The 20,019-nt window shown below is 34.6% G+C and overlaps 3 protein-coding genes across 3 annotated transcripts; 2 read left to right on the top strand and 1 right to left on the bottom strand.

Annotated features, from left to right (window-relative positions):
• Positions 1-953: 953 nt before the first annotated feature.
• Positions 954-2,402, top strand: LOC124532072 (ribonuclease Oy). Its single transcript, XM_047106711.1, has 3 exons — positions 954-1,128; positions 1,201-1,487; positions 1,801-2,402. The coding sequence occupies exons 1-3, from the start codon at positions 1,085-1,087 to the stop codon at positions 2,271-2,273; spliced, it is 804 nt and encodes a 267-aa protein (XP_046962667.1). The 5' UTR covers positions 954-1,084; the 3' UTR covers positions 2,274-2,402.
• A 192-nt stretch (positions 2,403-2,594) lies between these two features.
• On the bottom strand, positions 2,595-6,597 carry LOC124532008 (UBX domain-containing protein 1). The gene is made up of 6 exons (XM_047106625.1): positions 6,408-6,597; positions 5,945-6,335; positions 5,653-5,837; positions 5,174-5,347; positions 4,748-4,866; positions 2,595-3,834 (listed from the first exon to the last, which is right to left on the bottom strand). Exons 1-6 carry the CDS (start codon positions 6,455-6,457, stop codon positions 3,788-3,790), a joined length of 966 nt encoding a protein of 321 aa, XP_046962581.1. The 5' UTR covers positions 6,458-6,597; the 3' UTR covers positions 2,595-3,787.
• A 418-nt stretch (positions 6,598-7,015) lies between these two features.
• LOC124532021 (cGMP-dependent 3',5'-cyclic phosphodiesterase-like) lies at positions 7,016-19,998 on the top strand. Its single transcript, XM_047106645.1, has 16 exons — positions 7,016-7,200; positions 7,837-7,953; positions 8,600-8,695; positions 9,725-9,858; positions 10,784-10,889; positions 11,231-11,374; positions 11,794-11,945; positions 12,832-13,057; positions 14,040-14,194; positions 14,887-15,045; positions 15,403-15,491; positions 16,159-16,348; positions 17,440-17,581; positions 18,242-18,387; positions 19,043-19,139; positions 19,677-19,998. The coding sequence occupies exons 1-16, from the start codon at positions 7,072-7,074 to the stop codon at positions 19,797-19,799; spliced, it is 2,205 nt and encodes a 734-aa protein (XP_046962601.1). The 5' UTR covers positions 7,016-7,071; the 3' UTR covers positions 19,800-19,998.
• Positions 19,999-20,019: the final 21 nt, after the last annotated feature.

Here is a 20,019-nt window from a genome sequence, read left to right as displayed (position 1 = left end):
CCTAAATTATAGAACCTATAAAAAATAGCCTATAATATTTATGAAAATGTTGGCAGGGTTTATATTTTAACCACTTTTATCTCAGTTTTTTGTCAGAAGGTTCAGTAGATGAACACATTGGCGCAAAACATACGTCAATTCGATAGTCCGTTTTAAATTTTTCCAAAAAAGTATCTTAAAGTTCGAGATAATAAATGCATAGCAAGTATGAAAGCAAGTATGATCAATGGGCCAGTGACAGACAGAAGTGACGTGATACGAAATATAGATCCGTTTTCGCGCGAAAATTTAAATTGACATTATGCCGCATTTTTTGCTGTAAATTACAATGTTTTAGATTTTTAATATACTTGTGGTCAATTCTATATGGAATAATTTAAATAAAAACAAAAATTAAGATATTGCATCTTCCCTATTTATTGAGCACGCAATTTTTGTTTTTATTATCACTGTGGGGGCGGAGTGCTAAAACTGATAAATCAACACAGAAGTTAATACATACATACATACAACAACAACAACAACGACAGCCTGTAAATTCCCACTGCTGGGCTGAAGGCCTCCTCTCCCTTTGAGGAGAAGGTTTGGAACATATTCCACCACGCTGCTCCAATGCGGGTTGGTGGAATACATATATGGCAGAATTTCTATGAAATTTGTCACATGCAGGTTTCACGAAAATGGAAGCACGAGATGAATTATAAAGACAAATTAAGCACATGAATCAGCGGTGCTTGCCTGGGTTTGAACTTGCAATCATCGGTTAAGATGCACTCGTTCTAACCACTGGGCAATCTCGTCATACATACATACATTGATATACATATTAATAAAAAGGTAGCAATTTCATTCTGAAAAATCTTACGAAAATAATATAAGATTCAAAGAGAATCAATCGTGATGTGGCTGTATGATGCAGTGTCTGTGCCTATTTTAAAAAGGAAAACAAAAAATTAAATGTCAAATGTCAATGTTAAATTAATGTTTTGCCCAGTGCCCAGTGTTCAATTAAGTACAGTTATATTTGTTACGTATTTTAAATTTAATGTTACTGATGAGTTTTTCATAAGATAAATATACAAAGATGGAGAAGATGAAATTTATTTACATCTTTTTCAGCTTATCATGGTAAGTCATATTTTTGTTCCGTTTACGTTTTTAAGCAAAACAGCTTCGTAACATTATTTATCCTCATTCCAGCTTACGTTATGCGAGCATGACGTACATACAAGCGGAACCTGAATTTGATTTGTTAATATTTACCCAACAATGGCCAGCTACTGCTTGTAAAGATTGGAAAAAACATGATTCTTCTCACACATGTGTCATGCCAACTAATGTGGATACTTGGACGATTCATGGTATATGGCCTACTAAGTTCGGCACTATAGGACCAGCATTTTGCAACAGAACTTGGTTATTTGATCCTGAAAAGATAAGGCCTATTGAGGACCAACTAGAACAGGTCTGGGTCAATATTTTTGGAGGTAAGGTTGTTGGTCTACTTAATGGAAATATGTAAAATCAATATTCTATATAATACTAATGTGACTCACTATGTGAATGTATTGTTTTTAATTCTAAAACACCTATCAAATTATTTATTACTGGCCTATAAAAACATGATAGAACAGTTGTACAAAAACATCTCAATATTCCTTCATACTTGTTCAATATGTTGCTGTCAATCTTCAAGTAAGCCTGTTTATGAATATTGTGTATACGAAAAAAAAAAAAATATATTAACTTAAATAGCGAATTATTAAAATGATGCCAATTATAATCCATTGAATTTTACAGGAACTTCACTCTATTCCCTATGGGCTCATGAATGGAGTAAACATGGAACTTGTGCTGCCGTTCTAGAACCACTAAATTCTGAATTGAAATACTTCTCTACTGGTATTAATTGGTTGCAAAAGTATTCTATGTCCAATATACTAAAAGAAGAAAATATTGTTCCTTCAAATACAAAGCAATATTCTATCGTAGACATAAATAAAGCTATCAAAGATAAAATCAATGTAGACCCTGTCATTGAATGTAAAAAAGAAGATGGTGAGAGCTACATATCCGACATACGTATTTGTTTCACAAAAGACTTTAAAATTACCAACTGTGACGGAGTTGTGTCTCGCAAAATGATTGGTGATCAGTCTATTTTAACAAATTGTAAAACATCTAAGAATATTGTGTATCCTCATTATAATAAAAAGAGCTTTTATGTCCAAGTGTACAAATTAGTTTCATGGTTGCAATGGTTTACTTTATAATCCATTAATTATTTAAATGATTCTAAACACTGGTGACCATTAATTTTCTGATTTTTATAGTTTTATACAAAAACTTGAAAGAGTACAATCTTTATATATTTGAATAAAAAAATAATGAGATTTTGTAATATATACTTTTTGAAAATTGTACTTACAATTTTTTATTATATTTTACTGTAACAGGGTAAAACTAGATAATATGTATAAATAAAATAAATCAAATATTAAATAATAGCAATTTATTTGAGTATTTTTAAAATTTAACAGAATTAGAAATGCATTACATAAATTATATATTTCTAAAATTTTACTTGTATGAAATTTATCCAGTTTCCAAGTAATGAGCAGCAATGTTAACACATTGATACTAGTGACTGTACAAACTAATATTTTAATTCATTTAGTTTTAATACAAAGATTAAATAAAAATGAACATTACATTAGCAACAGTATTACAGTTATATGAACCAAAATAATTCTTTATTTTTCTTGGAGGCTATTCTTCTATTGAATATGTTTATTTGTAAATATTGTAACTGCCAATATACCAAATTTAATATTACATAATAAATATCATACTATTAATTATTATGTTGTGTTTTAAACAAATTAAATAACCATACTTCCGATATATAATCAAGATTTTGGTAATTATGAAGTCTAATATGTCAGTAAATTTTTGATCATTGCAGTCAGAGGCTCAGGGAATAACAGATACAAAATTATCTAAGTATATTTCATTGTCAACCCTTGACCTGAGTATATAAAACATTAGATTAGATTTTGTTATAAGCAGTAGCTGAATTAATTTAATATGAATAGTGTTTTCTAACACATTTTTCTATTAACTTAATTGTACTTCAATTTATTGTTACAGTCAGTAAGAATGACATGTATTTTTCAAAATAAAACATTTGATATTTGAGAGGTGTGTTGTATATGTTCATCAACAGTTTTGTTATCATATCTATAAATGAATATCACTTATTTTTTTTATATCTTACGTGATTTACATTGGTTATTATTGTACTTGAATACCTCAAAACTATAAGTTTAAAAAAAGAAACACTTTGATGGCATACTTTAATGTATAACGTTTTACAATAATGAAGTATATTAAACTATAGATGAATTTAAAATACCAGGGTAAAGTAAATAATTGAAAGGTAATAAAGGTACAAATAACAAATATATATTTAATATCAGGAAATTCATAATCAATACCATGTATAGCAGTCAAGGCCAAAGTTAAAATTCTGTTTTTTAAATACTTTAATCAATTTGAATGAAGACACTTTGCCATTGTTCCTAGGGTCTCCCACTCTCTAAATAAAACAAATAAAAAATATGATTACTCATTTCAAAACTTTATTATATTTGTGACCACAACTTTAGCACAGCATAAGTTAGCATAAATCATAAATATTTCGTTTATTTAATCTGTATTTATTTTACAAATGTCACATCTTCCACATTACACAAAACTACCATAGCCCGAATAAAGAAAAAACATGTTACTGACCACCCCTCGAAACGATAATAACCGCTGATGGCACCAGACCTAGAAATATTAAAAAATTATAATCTCATCAATAAAACAATATATAGACTAGCATTATATGTTTATGTTGCACAACACTAGATACGAGTAACAAAACCACTTTCCCACATGTTATAACATAATAATATCAACCAGACAAGCATTTAAATTAATATTTTATTGAACTGAAAAAAAAAACAAATTTTTTTGATTAAATTTAATGATTTGATTCTCAAAAAAATAAACATAATGATATGTTTTTCTATAAGGGATGGAGCCAAATCTGAAAATAAGAAATGTAAACTGTACTATTACTATATAAGTTTTGCATACCCTTAAAACTTAAATGAAGGTAAATGTGAGTTAAGGGTAATCAATTTTAATGGTTGTTTGACTAAACTTATTAGTATGTAATGAGATGCTATTCATGGGATTTCAGGTGATATGTACTTTATGCAATACAAGTTGAGATGGCCCAGTGGTTAGAACATGTGCATCTTAACCGATGATTGCGGGTTCAAACCCAGGCAAGCATTGCATTGGAATTTGTTCCATAAATTAATCTAGCTTATGTATAATTTAAGCATCTATGTTGGATGTTAGTAAATAAGAATATTAGTAACTTCTTTATTCATTTGCAGCATTGATATAATATTAATGGCCCAATTATTCTCTTTATTATAATAAATTTGGTTATACCAATATTATAAATGCAAAAGTAACACTGTTACCTCTTCAAGATTCAACCACTAAAACAATTTAAATAAAATTTGGTATAGAGATAGTTTGATTCCCTTGAAGGACATAGGCTTTCTTTAACTCAAGGGGGTGAATTGAGGTGACAGTTTGTGTGCTATAGGTTAAGTTTATAAATTTCTCATAAATATGGCTACAGGTTAAGCTAGTGTTTTTATAAATCAATGCAATACAATACCTAGCAACTCTAATGGTGTCTCATAGTCTTCTGTAGTGAATATCTTTTTTGGGAATGTTGTCATCAATTTGTAGTTAGTGTTTTCGGCATATTCAGGTTTGTTGACTTGAAGGTATAACCTATAAAAGAAAACAAAATTATGTCATGCATGACTAATTTGGTTCATTTATTTAAAACAAATGAGGAAGAAACTCATTTCAAAACTAAACTAAAATGTATTATCCATTAATTCCACTGTGTTTATAATTGGATTCCCATAGTTATGAAGTTTTGTAGGATGACCAGTATTTAAATGCTTCAGAAGGAAATTTTATAAAAAATTAAACATTTATTTATTTCTAAATAACCTAACAAACAAAACTTCACATAAAACACACTACTATGTATAGCATAATTAAAAGATTAAAATTAATTTATCAATATTACCTAACAGCTGCCAGCTGTTCTTTAGCAGAGAATGTATGCGAAAGAGATTGACCATCAGGAAACCTCAATTGAATACGAGCTTGATCATATGCAACTTTCGGTGCTGGTGTGGGGTTTGTAATTGGGGCCGGGGCTGGTGCTGGCTCAGGAGCAGGCTGCCCTGATGCTGCAAGCCTGCAAATATTAATAATTAATTTTTAGTGTTTTACACTTACAGATTTTTATTATAATTCTTGCATAATAATGCCTATTCTGTTTAATATTGATAGCATTACTTTTTAATTTAATAGTCTAATTAAATGTGATGTGATTGAATTGCATTCAAGTTTATTATTTTATATCTTAGAATTATTTTTGTTAAACCAATTTTATAAGTTTTTAATGTTTAAACGTTAATTGTATAAAATCTATAATTATAAAATATTAGGAACTTATTATTTCATTCATGGATTTAAGTTTTTTATAAAAGGATATCTCACTTTCTAGCCTGTTTGTCAGCCTCTATTTGTGCTCGTACCCGTTCCCTCGCTCTTTGATCTTCCAGCTTTTCCTTGCGTCTTTGTTCCACCAATTTTTGCATCTCCTGCTCTTGGAGCCTCTGTCGAGCTTCCTGGAGATCCTTACCGGATTTAATTCGCAGTCTTTCACGTTCAAGTGCTTCAGCCTAAAAATTTTAAGAATTAAACGTATATTCATATAATATGTATTGCACAACTCTTTTTATATAATTATTAATTCACTACACTAATACAAAATAATCAAATCATATACCTTGTCCCTCTCCTCTCTCTCTTTTCGTTTTTGTTTCATTCTCTCTTCCAGTAACGCTAACTGAGCTTTCCTCTCCTCTTCTGTCAGAGGTTTTTTCTCCTCTGTTGACTCTGAGAAACTGCTATGATTCGTTTTAGCTGCGTGAAACTCCATTTCGTCTTGATTTTTGAACAATTTTCCGCACTCGTCACATTTGAAAGACTTAGCTTCTTGTTCAGAACTACTAGGTTCAGAAGCCGGGGTAGGTGTCTCAGCGACTGCATTGCTAGGTTCATTTGAGCTATCTACAAGAGCTTGTCCCGCACTTGGTTCAGGATCGTCCGCATGAGCTAAGAGCCATTCCATTGCTGGCTCTACGCCCTTATAATTCGTCACTGCAAGAGCTTTTTCACTGAAAATGGACCAACAAAGTTAAACCAACTGGGTAATGACATAGAGAATATTTTGATAAACAAATACGTACGCTCGCTCTTTAGGGAATCCCATTTCGATTAATGTTTGTATCTCCGCCATTATGAAATTTGCTTATTAGTAACAATATTTAAAAAAAACTATGATTAATCGCTTTTCATCACTCATCAGCTGTTTTGTAGATACAGTTTTTTAATGCTATTTTTTAAAATACGATGTACAGATAACCTATTATACAGATCTCACAATACAGATAAACATACAAAATCATATAAAAGACATAATCATAGAAGTTATGTTAAATGCATGTAAATATTGCATTAGTAATTGTAATAGCAAAATAATAATTAAAAAAACTATAAATTTAAATTATAATACTCGAGATCATCGATATAATTCTCATCAACTTATGTGTGTGTATAGTATTACGTTTTTAAAAAGTACTCGAATTTATAATAAAGAAAATAACATCATGAATATTGAAATAATATATCAAATTTAAAAATATCAACTTATTATAGAAGGAATTGTGTTATATTTCATTTCAAATAATAAAAAATGCTCGATATTGATCCGTCATCAATAACGTCAACCGCCAATTTCAAAATAAATGCAGTATACTGATAAATATTTTCTTTTTCTATTTTTACTGTCATATAATAAAAATTGTTATCATACGTTATTTTAATTTAAATCATACATAAAGATTTTAATCTATGGCAACGCAAAAAAGGGTTCCCAAAAGGAAAAGTATTCAAAATAGCGATCCCGGGAAAATATTAGATTTGGTTATGAATTTAAATGATGACACTTCTTCACAGCTACAAATAAAAATAAATGTTTACGTAAGTTAATCAACTTTATCTCTCTGCATTTATAGGCCTTTCTTTAGTAGTACTCAGGAATAACGTAAATCACAGCTACAAGCTGACATAGCGTAGTACATACAAATAAATTGATAAATAAATAAATAAAGGTAAAATTTACCTCTTTATAATAAGTATAGGCAAAGGCGTTCGAATCAATACATGGACTGCCATGCCATGTACAAAATAATACATATGTTTTTTTAAATAAAAAGTAAAACTTAAAGTTTTCCGACCTACATATAATCATACCATAGTAATCAGTATGCTAATATGTTATCAATAACGGTAGATGACAATCCAAATCGGGATAGTTTTAAATCCTCTTGAAGAAATAATGATGACCATTATTTGTACTTAATAGCTTCGAAATATGTTTATTTTATTAGGTTTTCTTAAACATCCAAAGGAATGGGACTTTCATTCCCTTGTGGAAGCAGTGTTAGAGATTATTGATTTTGAATAGATAAAAGTGAGTGAGCCAGTTTATATGCATAAGAGGCATAACATCTTACTAAAAAAGCGCCATGCTTTGGAAATGTAAGAAATATTCTTTACCACGTCCATGTACTATGGACACTGACCATGAAAATTTCATGGTACCAAATTTTGTAGTTACGAGAAGAATGTGATGCAGAAACAGTATTTTTAGTCGTTGTACACGGCGTTGGTTCTGAAGCTTCCATTGAAGTTATTGGATCGAAACCACTATCGCGGAAACTCAAAATATGCGTAAGTATCGTTTAGGAATTTACTCTACCTAAATTCGATGGCCTCGTTGTTCTTGGTCTTACCTATAAGACCACAGACACTGAGTTTCAAACCCCATGTTGTTGAAAAATTCTCAGTAACAGCCTGGGTCCTGTTGGGAGTATCTACACTTCCATTGCCTCGAAAAGCATACAATGCCATTGGTCCAGGACATTAACTCTTTCCGGCTATTTATGCACTTTTGTGTGCACACACAGATAACAGAAACACCATAATCAAAATTCTTCAGAACGAAATCATCATATTATCTGCAGATGCTTGTAATGAAGATATTAAAACGACAACATACATCTAAAAAGTTTCTAATGTTGTCTTTGGAAAGTTGTCTATACTCGGGATTTCCCAGCTTCTGAATGATAACATTTATTCTCTGCATATAATTCGTTTATTTATCATAGCAAAATAAAGCATGACTTAATAATATTTGTATAACCAAATTACAAAAAAACTTCTTGGCTCTACTCTATCCTAAGACATGTATGACATGATATCTTATGATTGGCAATGTCTTGATTAGGCTTAGTTCAAAAATAATTTACACACTAAAAAAAATGAATAAAAAAAAGTTTCTAGAGAGACATTTTATATACGAAAAACTTTTCCATAGATGACTCAAAAATTAACTGATGTTTTAAAATCGACTGTTGAACAAACTGATCTGTTGTCTAATTTCGACCCAGACTTTCAAGCTATCGTGGCACCTGTAAGTATAATTGTTCAAGATACCTAATTCTATTTTTAACTAGTAGTCGCCCGCGCCTTAGCTCGTGTTTTAAGGTGTTGGTTGTCATGTGCTAGCAACACAAGTAGTCTATGTGCTTTCTTGTAGTTCAAGTTTGCTTCATACCGAATTTCATTGAATTCGATTCAGCTATTCAGTCGTGAAACAGCGGCAGACAGACAGCAGACAGAGTTACTTTCACATAATATTAATATAGATTGCTCACATACATATATAAAGAAAGTAATCTATATTAGTTAAGATTTCACATCTTTTATCTTCCGAAACTCGTTTTATTACAACTATGTTTTATCACACTCACAATACAGCATCTTTTGATTCTATTTTATTGGATCTAATAATATAATAAATAAGAAAGTATCGATGGATGTCTGTTACTCCGTCACACCAGAAAGACTCTGTTCGACCTGAATGGAGTTTAGGACAGAGATAGTTTACAGTCTAGAATAGCATAGGTTACATGTTATTAGAATATGTGATACCTAAACCCTGTTCTCCCTAACATACGGCTGAAAATGAATACATTATAAATAAATATACCTACATTCTGAAATTATATTGGTGAATCGATTGCTGTATTTTCATAATAAGGCTAATCTTTTGTGTCTTTAACATTTTACCTGCAAATCCAACTAGACACCACTTGTGTAGATGTTAAGTACTTAGGGTAGGACATAGAAAATTTATTCTACCGCCAAACAACAGTACTCAGTATTGTTGTGTTCCGGTTTGAAGGGTGAGCGAGCCAGTATAACTACAGGCACAAGGGACATAACATCTTAGTTCCCAAGATTGGTGGCGCATTGACGATGTAAAGAATAGTTAATATTTCTTACAGCGTCATTGTCTATGGGTAATGGTGACCACTTAACATCAGGTGGCCCATATGCTCGTCCGCCAACCTATACTATAAAAAAATATCTAAGTATATTAACTATAGAAATGAGGACGTCAATGTTTTAATAGCAATAATTTATTTAATGATTTCAGTTTCTCAGTAAAGAACCCAAGAAGCGAGTGATAATGTGTCCGATAACGGACAAGCAGTTTTCAATAATCGTGTGTGTTGTAGCACCGAAGCTTCTAGAAGAGCAAGTCGCTCTTATAACACATGAATGTTTTCTGTGCGTACTTCTAAAAAAATAATCCTAGGGCTCTTTCAAGTGCCCTTGAATTCAATACCTGAAAATAGTAACTCTGTAGTCACAACTTACCATAGTCCCATAAAAGAATAGGATCAAGAAGATAGTTTATATACACACAAATGTGACAGAGTTTCCTTACAATGCTTTCCATTGTGATTAATACTGATCATGACAAGTACCTACTCAATTATCACACGGAAATTCACAAGCAATATTCGGCCGTGTTCCAGTTATTCTGTAGATTAATTCACCTAAGCTTGAATATGAAGATTTAATAAAATATGACCCGTTCCTTTCATCATCATCAGTCATCAAGATACCCGTACATACAAAATAAGTCCATATATAAATTTCAAGAAATTTTGTCTGAGCAACCTTCTTTTTGGGTCAAATAAATTTTGATTAAATTTCTCAAATATGCAACCATTACTCGTTACACAGTACGTTGTTACGTTGTACGTACGTTTAACTTCGGTTAACCACGTTATCCCTTTTTCATTTATTCTTAGTGTAATAAGGGGAATAGACGAGGACATTTTTAATAAATCAAAACTTTTAGCCATAGACGTGTAAAAATGGCGAGTATAATAAATATAAACCACTACCGAATATTATCATTTGTCTATAATAAGATCTGGAAGAAAGGTCACAAAACAGCTCTGCCCCTTAGATTTAAGGAAAAAACCGCCACAATATCTTCTGCACCGTGCATGTACCCTTAGCCATGTTTTTGACTCTTAACATAATTAACGTATAAAATTAGTAATTAGACATTTTTGAAATGTATTGAAGTCCTTCGCACAACTACCTTTTTTAATAATATACTTATAATTTGCCTAATGTACTTATAACATTATAAAATGAAATAACTTCATATTGTACAACCAACAAACGATTTTCGAAGGTTCTGCTGGCCAGTGCTGAATAAAACAATTTCATTGGAATATGAATGTACTCTAAAACAAAAATGTCAACAACTGCTTCGAGTTGCAAGAAGACTGTTTACTCAAGTAAGGATGACTTTAACACCAAATAGTCACGAATAAATAAATATAAAATAAATATGAGACAACATCACATACATTACTCTGATCCCAATGTAAGTAGCAGAAGCACTTGTGTTATGGAAATCAGAAGTAACGACGGTACCACAAACACCCAGACCCAAGACAACATAGAAAACTAATCGTAATCTACATCGACTCGGCCGGGAATCGAACCCGGGACCTCAGAGTGGCGTACCCATGAAAACCGGTGTACACACCACTTGACCACGGAGGTCGAGTGGTGTGTACACCGGATATTATTTTAAAGTTCAAATGTCTCCGCTGAAGATATACCAACTCTTCAGGTTGCCTCGTTGGAGACGTTACTCCAGATAGCGATGGAACAAGCAAAACAATTGACGAAAGCGGAGTACTGTTCCGTTATGCTAGTGGATGTGGACCGCATGGAGCTGGTGCAGAAGTACCACCCGGGAAGCATACAGCATGGAGTATAACTTTCTAAATATGTTTATAAAATAACATCCCATTTTCTTGTTTAAAGTGTATGTATATAAAACTGAAAGCAAGTCAAGCCGTTAGTCTAGCGCTTAAACTAAATCAGGTTCGGTGTGTATGGGTGCGCAGAAATGGTTTATCTATCTTACTGATATATCTTATGTATAAGTTTGTATGGATGTTTGTTTACTATCACTCATATCTTTTTGAACTTGAATGAAAGTTGGCATATAAATATAATATAGTGTAGAAAAGCACATAGGGTTATTTTTATCCCTATCACTAGCAAACAGAACTCTCCTCTCCAAACAAACTAACTAGTTAAAAATAGCGGAAACTATTAAGAAATAATTAGAAAGCACACAATATGAATTCATTCGTTCATTCATTTATTCCTCGCGTTAATTTAAAGGATGATACAGAAACAATGGAACATCGATTTCCAATAAGCAAGGGTATAACGGGCCAAGTGATCAAAACGGGTACCCTGATGAACTGTAAGAACGCCAAACAGCATCCCGTTTATGATCCGGAAATTGATTGTTACCCGGGTGTTGATTGCAAGTATGCCCTCTTGATTTTGTCCATTGTATAGTTTTGCACAATAAATTAAATCTAGGGTTCTCTTACGAACAGTTTTGAATTGTTACTATCAACAGCCTGTAAATTCCCACTGCTGGGCTAAAGGCCTCCGCTTCCTTTGAGGAGAAGGTTTGGAACATATTCCACCACACTGTTCCATTGCGGTTTGGTGGAATACACATGTGGCAGATTTTTTATGAAATTTGTCACATGCAGGTTTCCTCATGATGTTTTCCTTCACCGCTGAGCACGAGATGAATTATAAAGACAAATTAAGCACATGAATCAGCGGTGCTTGCCTGGGTTTGAACCCGCAACCATCGGTTAAGATGCACGCGTTCTAACCACTGGGCCATATCGATTCCTATTGTTACTGACTGACATTGTTACTATAGAAGATACATTTAATTAAGCTTTCATAACCGGTTTAGACTATAGATTCTGACGAGAAACCCAAACGGTTTTCGTCAGTAGTGCTTCTACCGCAACGTAGACACTCACTAAAAAAGATTGTTTTAAAAATTTAATCTTAACGGACAAAGTCGAAATAAACAGTCAGTTAATATATATTTTATAGCGCTGCACTCCAATTTTGAAATTAGTCTTAGCAACTTACCCTGTGAAACGTCATTTTTACCACACGATATATATAATTAACCATTTTTGCGTAATCGATCCCAAATTTAATTCGATGCTTACAATCTGGCCACTAAGGAATCCAAAGATGGATCCAAAGAAGCTGATCCCAGGACTTAATTGACCCAGGTGCTATTAAATATTGCATCCATTTGCATCCATTGCAAGTCTATGCTGTAATGGATGCCATATTTTTTTATGGTAATTTTACTCACAAAAGGGTAACTTTTAGATCTATTCTCTGTTTTCCTATACGCGAACAAACCGGGATAATAGGTGTGGGTCAATTAATAAATAAAATTGGTGACCCATACTTCGACGCTATGGACGAGGAAATGGCATTGGCGTTCAGCATATATTGCGGGGTCTGCATCATGCACTCCGTCGTCTATCAGAAGATTGAAGAAGCTCACATACGCAACGCGCTCGCTAACGAGCTAGTCATGTACCATATGAAGGTTAGTTTTAGTCAATTTTTGGAGATCTTCCAACTTTGATTACCTTTGGTCACCTACGAGAACGTGGTAAATGTAAAATTGTCTATCTAGGCAGAACATTTTAAATGACTAAGTGGACAAAAGCCACCACAAAATTTCGCATCGAACTGAGACGATAACATTCGAGAGGGTGGTCGAGAGGTCGAGGTCGAGAGGTTGAAAAGTATCTAATTTTAATTATGGCTTTCCCAAAAAAGCGTTGTAGAAGTTCCTGAGTATAATATGTAAAATTTCTCACCTTTAATGCAAGTTATTAGAACTGTGTCTATGATAAAAGTAATGTTGACTTAGTTGATTGGCTATATCCATCTGAGTTAAATCCATACCAACATTTTACAACCCGAGATCAAAACTATGACTTTTAGATAGCTAACGCCTAGCTGGCCTACGTATCATACGAATTGATTGAGGCAGACATTAAAATCTATTACATGTACAAACAAAGTAAAAGTAACAGCCTGTAAATTTCCCACTGCTGGGATAAGGCCTCCTCTTCCATTAAGGAGAGGGTTTGGAACATATTCCACCACGCTGTTCCAATGCGGGTTAGTGGAATGCACATGTGGCAGAATTTCGATAAATTTAGACACATGCAGGCTTCCTCACGATGTGTTCCTTCTCCGCCGAGCACGAGATGAATTATAAACACAAATTAAGCACATATACATATAGCGTTGCTTGCCTGCGATCGAAACCGTAATCATCAGTTAAGATGCATGCGTTCTAACCACTGGGCCATCTCAGCTCACATGCACATACCTCAAAGTAATATTTAGCTGATGATAAATTCTATATTGCTCTTCAAAAACTAAATCTAAAATATACATGAGAGTCGTGCCAGTATTTGAGAGTTATTAAACATAGGGAAAAATAAATGATTCATTATAGAGCTATCTAAAATAATAATTCAATGTCGAAATATGTTTTTAAATGTAACTTTAAGGTCGGCGATTCGGAAGTCACCCGATTGTTGGAGTGCACAGGTTTCCACAACCACCCGCACATATCCAGCCTTCACTTCAACCCGCGAGCGCTGCCCATGCGCGAACTCCCCTGTTATGCCTACAAGATGTTCTCGGATTTGGGATTCGTTAAAAAGTAAATTATGATTCCGAATGCTTTTATACTACGATACTTATATTTAATTTTAATAATGCTTAAATTGCCTCATCATTTTTTTTATGGATCTTTAGTCTAATACGTTGAAATATATCACTACTTGTAAGAAAGTCAAAAACTGCTTAAGATTTTTTATTGTTTTAAGGAATGGGTGGAGTGATTCCTAAGAAGGTTTAGGTGTATGTTTCATTAAGGACTCTGCTTGCCTAAAAAATTACGCAAACCAATACAAATGTATGTTATGACACAAATAAATCAAATATATGTTTCAGACAACTGGCTTCAATGAAACACATAGACAATTTAAATGTTTTTTCCTAGCCTAGTCCTAAGCCTTTTTTTTCGCTTGAAAACCGATTTACGCGCTTTCCCCACGTTATCGAAAGTGGGTGTGTGTGTGGGACTCCCCGTTTTCCTGGACACCAAGTGCGCCAAGGTCCACCGGGTTTACCCACTAAAAACGAGAGGTACCCTCACCGTCTGCTGGTGCCACGGGATCGCTTACACACGCTACCGTAGCGCCCTGACGGTTGGTCCGCCTATGGCCTCCAACCTCCAACACCTAGGGGGGGTTCTCGGGTACAGAGACCCCCCCTGGTCCCTGCTGTAGCCTAGTCCTAAGTCGAGCCTAGTCCTAAACCTAGCGAAACGATAGGTTTTCCATTGGCCAGGTTCAATATAAAGCGGCACACGCTGGCGAGATTCGTCCTGCACGTGAAGAAGGGCTACCGCGACGTGCCGTACCACAGCTGGCTTCACGCCTTCAACGTGGCGCAGTGGGCCTTCGCCGCGCTCGCCAACTACCAGCTCGTTGCCAAGGGATACTTCACGTGAGACACACAGGCACTCGACAAACCAAGCACACACTACCTGCCTAAAGTATATTATAAACGCGAGTAGTTCTCATAATGTTGTCTTAAATTTAAAGTTGTCTACCCGTGACCACAAACACTGTAAAGTGCTCGAAACGTCGGGATGTTAAAAATAATTAATATACGCGATTCAAATCCGTTATATCTAGTTTTATTTCAGCGAGTAGTTCTGTCTCTCTATCACACACACTCTCACACTCTCACACCGAATTTAATTAATTTTTTTACGAAGCATGCTTGAACTCAAAGAAACAACAATACCATAGTTACTGAGTTTTGAAGTATATTTGAAATATTTTAATTTTTTTATTTTAGTGATCTCCAGGCACTAATGTTTCTGATAGCTGGGTTAGTTCACGATATGGATCATCGAGGAACGACGAACAGTTTTCAGATTCAAGGCAGTAAGTTAATTTTTTTATATGTAATCGGATCCTTAGATACGCCGTTGACCAATCGGTCGTACAGATTTTAATTTTTTTATTACGAGTACCTATATATAAAGAGCTTTGTACGAGCACGTCTGGGCAGGTACCAATTGTCACAAATTTATTATTGTTTTGTGTTTCGGATTGAAAGGTGAGTAAACGAGTTCGTATCTGGCTTGAGCGATGTAACGCCTTCGTTACCAAGGTAATCAAGTACCAAGGCACCTCCATTGATGTTATTCTTGATTCTTGATTTTTCATACAATGCCAATATATATGGGCGGTGGTGACTTACCATCAAGTGGCCTAATTACCAGTCCGCCTACTTCCCGTTATACAATTGTTGACGACGTCCGTGGTCGAGTAATGTGTACACCGATTTTCATGGGTACCCATGAAAATCGGTGCTACTCCGGGTTCGATTCCCGACCGAGTCGATGTAGAAAATTCATTAATTTTCTATGTTGTCTTGGGTCTGGGTGTTTGTGGTACCGTCGTTACTTCTGATTTCCCATAACACAAGTGCTCTAGCTACTTACATTGGGATCAGAGTAATGTATTAAAAAAAAAAAAGTGTCATGAATCATCCATGCATTACATTTGATATGAATGTTGACTGCGAGTAGTGAGCCTGTGTCGCCAGAGACAACGCTGGCGGCGCTGTACTCCAGCGAGGGCAGCGTGATGGAGCGTCACCACCTCGCGCAGGCGATGTGCGTCCTCAACACGGAGGGCTGCGACTTGCTCGAGCCGCTGCCGAGGAGGGACTACGACAGGGCCATCATGATGCTTAGAGACTACATCCTGGCCACGGATCTGGCTACATATTTCAAGTTAGGCCCAGTGGTTAGAACGCGTCTTAACCGATGATTGCGGGTTCAAACCCAGGCAAGCACCGCTGATTCACGTGCTTAATTTGTCTTTATAATTCATCTCTTGCTCAGCGGTGGAGGAAAACATCGTGAGGAAACCTGCATGTGACAAATTTTCATAGAAATTCTGCCACATGTGTATTCCACCGACACGCATTGGAACAGCGTGGTGGAATATGTTCCAAACCTTCTCCTCAAAGGGAGAGGAGGCCTTTAGCCCAGCAGTGGGAATTTACAGGCTGTTGTTGTTTACACTTTTTAAATAAAACTAGTTATAACGGATTCTAATCGCGTATATTAACGGTTCGTGGTCACGGGTAAAGTGCTCGAAACGTCGGGATGTCAAAAATAATTAATATACGCGATTAAAATCCGTTATAACTAGTTTTATTTAAATGTGTAATAATCGCGAAAATTTAAGACAACATTAATTTACACTTTTAAAGTGTTCATTACTCTGTGTATTGTATACGCTTAAATCAAAGTTAATTCCTGCTTGGATGCTAATTATGCTGAGCCCGGAAAATATAAATGTTTTTCTTTATTGTTAAGCCATGTTCTACAGTATAATATGGAATTGTGTCTTCAAAAAGAAAAAATTAAATACGACAGCATTCCCATCAATGAATTCCGATTCATCAGCCTCCTTGACGAAAATAAAAAATTCAAAGTCGAAATTTAAATATTTTATTTTTATGTTTTCATTTCCAGTCTATGATATAAAAATCTCTAGGTTTATTATAGTCAGTGGCGGCCCAAGATCGAATCTTAATGTGGGCAAGATACGGTTTGCGAGGCCCTTGTTTTTGTTTTTTACATTACTTTGATCCCAATTTTATATTGTGCTTTTTCAAATTTCGGGCGCGATGCCCTTTGTACCGCAAAGCCGTAGGCGGTGGCCCACACCGCTATTATGCCGCCACTGATTATCCCAAGTAGACAACAGTTCCTTAACATTTGTAAAATCATTCTGGCATCTTGTTGCAAATTTACATTTTTGCATAAAAAACTTAAAATTAATCACGTAAAACTCAATGGCGTCACTCGAGCAGGAATCTGAACGAGTACAAGGCGGTGTCGTTCGACTTCCAAAAGGGGAACCGCGTACACACGAGCGCGCTGCAAAGCCTGCTCATGAACGCCGCTGACCTCAGTGACCAGCTCAAAGACTGGGGCAGCGTCAAGAAGACGGCCGTTAGTCTTCGACGATATATCACATTACCAAACATTTACCAAATATTCTAGAGTCTAAAGTAGCAGTTGGCTATTAATCATTAGGGTATATGCACAATTATATTGTCATTATGATTACATGTAATTAGAATACTATAGTACGACACAACTTAGATGTCACATCGGCAAAATTCGTAAAACCGATCACATCCGAATTGAGTACGCTATCCCAAATTATCAATATTTATTTCTCATACGAATATTATCTTTGCACAAACGTAATAACTTGTAATATCATATAACCTTAATATATTCGGCAATTTGACGCGTGAATTTACAGGCATTTGCTTTCTCTGTCGCGAGAATTTATAGCGACGAATAGCGTCGAATGGCGCGTTAGAGAACTATTTCTATTGGTTGTATAAATCGGCAGTAATCGGTTTTATTTTCATTTCATTCCATTTTCCGATGCTACATCTAATTTGTGTCCTACTATAGTTTAGATCATCAAGATATGATGGCAGGCTGCAGATTCGAGTCGGACCAATTACAATATATTTAATAATATAACATCTCATCGTTCACCCCTTTTCATAATAGCAGTTGCCAAAAGTTTTCAGAATTTTCAGAAAACTCCAATATCCTGCGATAGAATATAATTCTCATACAACTGTCTCGTAGGCCGCAGTTTTAACCGAATTCTTCAAGCAAGGCGACGTAGAGAAGAGTCGAGGTGAACTCCCAGTTAGCATCATGGACCGGGAGAAGTGCTTCATACCTGAACTAGAGATAGAGTTCCTCAACGCGACCTGTGTGCCGCTTTTCGAGTTAGTGGAGACTTATGTTACCACAATGTGCCCTAATATATAATAGCATTAACTGCTATTATATATTAGGGCCCTTACCCCAAGGCGTGTGTGCCTTAAAATATATGGGCTGTGTCAAATATATGTGTGTGTGTGTGTGTGTGTGTGTGTGGGCATGTCTGAATTAAAATAAATAAATACATATCGAACAAAGAACATTGAACGGTAATTAAAGCTTTAAATACTTATATTTTCTTCACTAATAAAAATAGTTACTGTATTATCTTGACCGTGTGGAATGGTGGAAAAAATGCAGTTTTTAGAATCAGAATATATCAGAATCCCCGTTGAATCGCAATTCTGAGCAATGAACTCGCCCTCCCATAACTAGTTGAGGCAATAAGGCGAGGTGTTATACTTTTAAAGCTCTTTCCAAAGGCCCATTAAATTAAATGAAATTCACTAAATACGTTTTTTACAATAGTTACTTACTCGGCGATTGCGAGCATTATTGTATTGTAGACTATTGTTACTAATCGGCAATAGACCGATATAATCAAGTAGGCTCTAGACACTTTTTGTCTGATCACTAATTGCCAAAAGATTATCCAGTAGTAATTTACCAAAAGTAATAAGAAAAAAAATATTTTTAACAAAATATTATGTTACTGTATAGTATGTTGGGAAGAATAATACCAAAGTCTCAACCCTGTCAAAAGATAATAGAAAACCATATGGAGAGATGGGAAGCAGCCAAGCCAGTTTTTGCAGAGGTAAAGTTAAATAAAAGTAATGTTAAATTTACAATTAAGTATTGACTAGTACGGCTGGTATCAATGGCAAGATTGCATAGACACATTCAATTGACGTCTCATAATTAGACGAAAATATAATATTATCTATGGTAATAAGGAAATAGAAAAGACGTTTTAAATTCCGGCCTTTATGGTGTGAAATTTAGAGGTTTTAGTGTAATATATAAAGAAATAAAGTATCAGTGATATAATATAGTTATTTCTCTCTCTCGTCCTGCCATAGATATAGATTGAAATAGACCATGGACCTGTATTTATGTGGCTAACAGCGTTGCCAATGTGTGGGGAATTCCCCAAATTGCGGGGAATCGCAAGTCGATCTAGGATTGGTGTGGGGATTGTCGTATTTGGGGAAAATGAGGGGAATTTATACTTATGCGTTTTATACCAAAACGATCGGTAATTGATTGTTTACCCGTTTGGGGAATTAGGTGAATACACATTGGCAACCCTGGTGGCTAAAACTAAGATATGTCTATGGAAATATTTTTGTAGGTTCCAACAACAGCCGGTCTGTCTGTGCTTCTCAGCCCTGAACTAGACAATCTAATCGAACAAAACTTAAAAGAAAAGGAACGACGCGCCCTTGAAGCCGAGGGACAAGAAAATGGCGAATAATCCTAATTTGTTGTCGTTTCGTACGGCACGAATATTACGAAATTATTTTTAGATTATGATAATATTTTTAGAGATAATTATATGATTGTTTTATATGAAAAGTCATTCGAGGAGGTATTCTTTTACTAAATTCGATTTATTTGGAAATATCTAAATAGTTTCACTTTGAGTAGCGAGTGAAGATAAATTAGCATGTTGGTTTTGTATGTTAGGGTTATTT

This window comes from Vanessa cardui, chromosome 8 (genome assembly GCF_905220365.1).
Source record: "Vanessa cardui chromosome 8, ilVanCard2.1, whole genome shotgun sequence".
Classification (NCBI taxonomy): Eukaryota; Metazoa; Arthropoda; class Insecta; order Lepidoptera; family Nymphalidae; genus Vanessa; species Vanessa cardui.
This window is presented reverse-complemented; position numbering and strand designations above follow the sequence as displayed.

Bases quoted from the DNA above. Each gene is read 5' to 3' on its own strand.
- LOC124532072 (XM_047106711.1), top strand. From the start codon at position 1,085: ATGGAGAAGATGAAATTTATTTACATCTTTTTCAGCTTATCATG. The intron at 1,129-1,200 runs GTAAGTCATATT...TCCTCATTCCAG, and splicing joins ATCTTTTTCAGCTTATCATG to CTTACGTTATGCGAGCATGA. The intron at 1,488-1,800 runs GTAAGGTTGTTG...TGAATTTTACAG, and splicing joins CTGGGTCAATATTTTTGGAG to GAACTTCACTCTATTCCCTA.
- LOC124532008 (XM_047106625.1), bottom strand. From the start codon at position 6,457: ATGGCGGAGATACAAACATTAATCGAAATGGGATTCCCTAAAGAGCGA. The intron at 4,867-5,173 runs GTAATATTGATA...TTTCTTTTATAG, and splicing joins GAACAGCTGGCAGCTGTTAG to GTTATACCTTCAAGTCAACA. The intron at 3,835-4,747 runs GTATTGTATTGC...TAATATTTCTAG, and splicing joins GACACCATTAGAGTTGCTAG to GTCTGGTGCCATCAGCGGTT.
- LOC124532021 (XM_047106645.1), top strand. From the start codon at position 7,072: ATGGCAACGCAAAAAAGGGTTCCCAAAAGGAAAAGTATTCAAAATAGC. The intron at 7,201-7,836 runs GTAAGTTAATCA...CAAATTTTGTAG, and splicing joins AAATAAAAATAAATGTTTAC to TTACGAGAAGAATGTGATGC. The intron at 8,696-9,724 runs GTAAGTATAATT...TAATGATTTCAG, and splicing joins TTCAAGCTATCGTGGCACCT to TTTCTCAGTAAAGAACCCAA.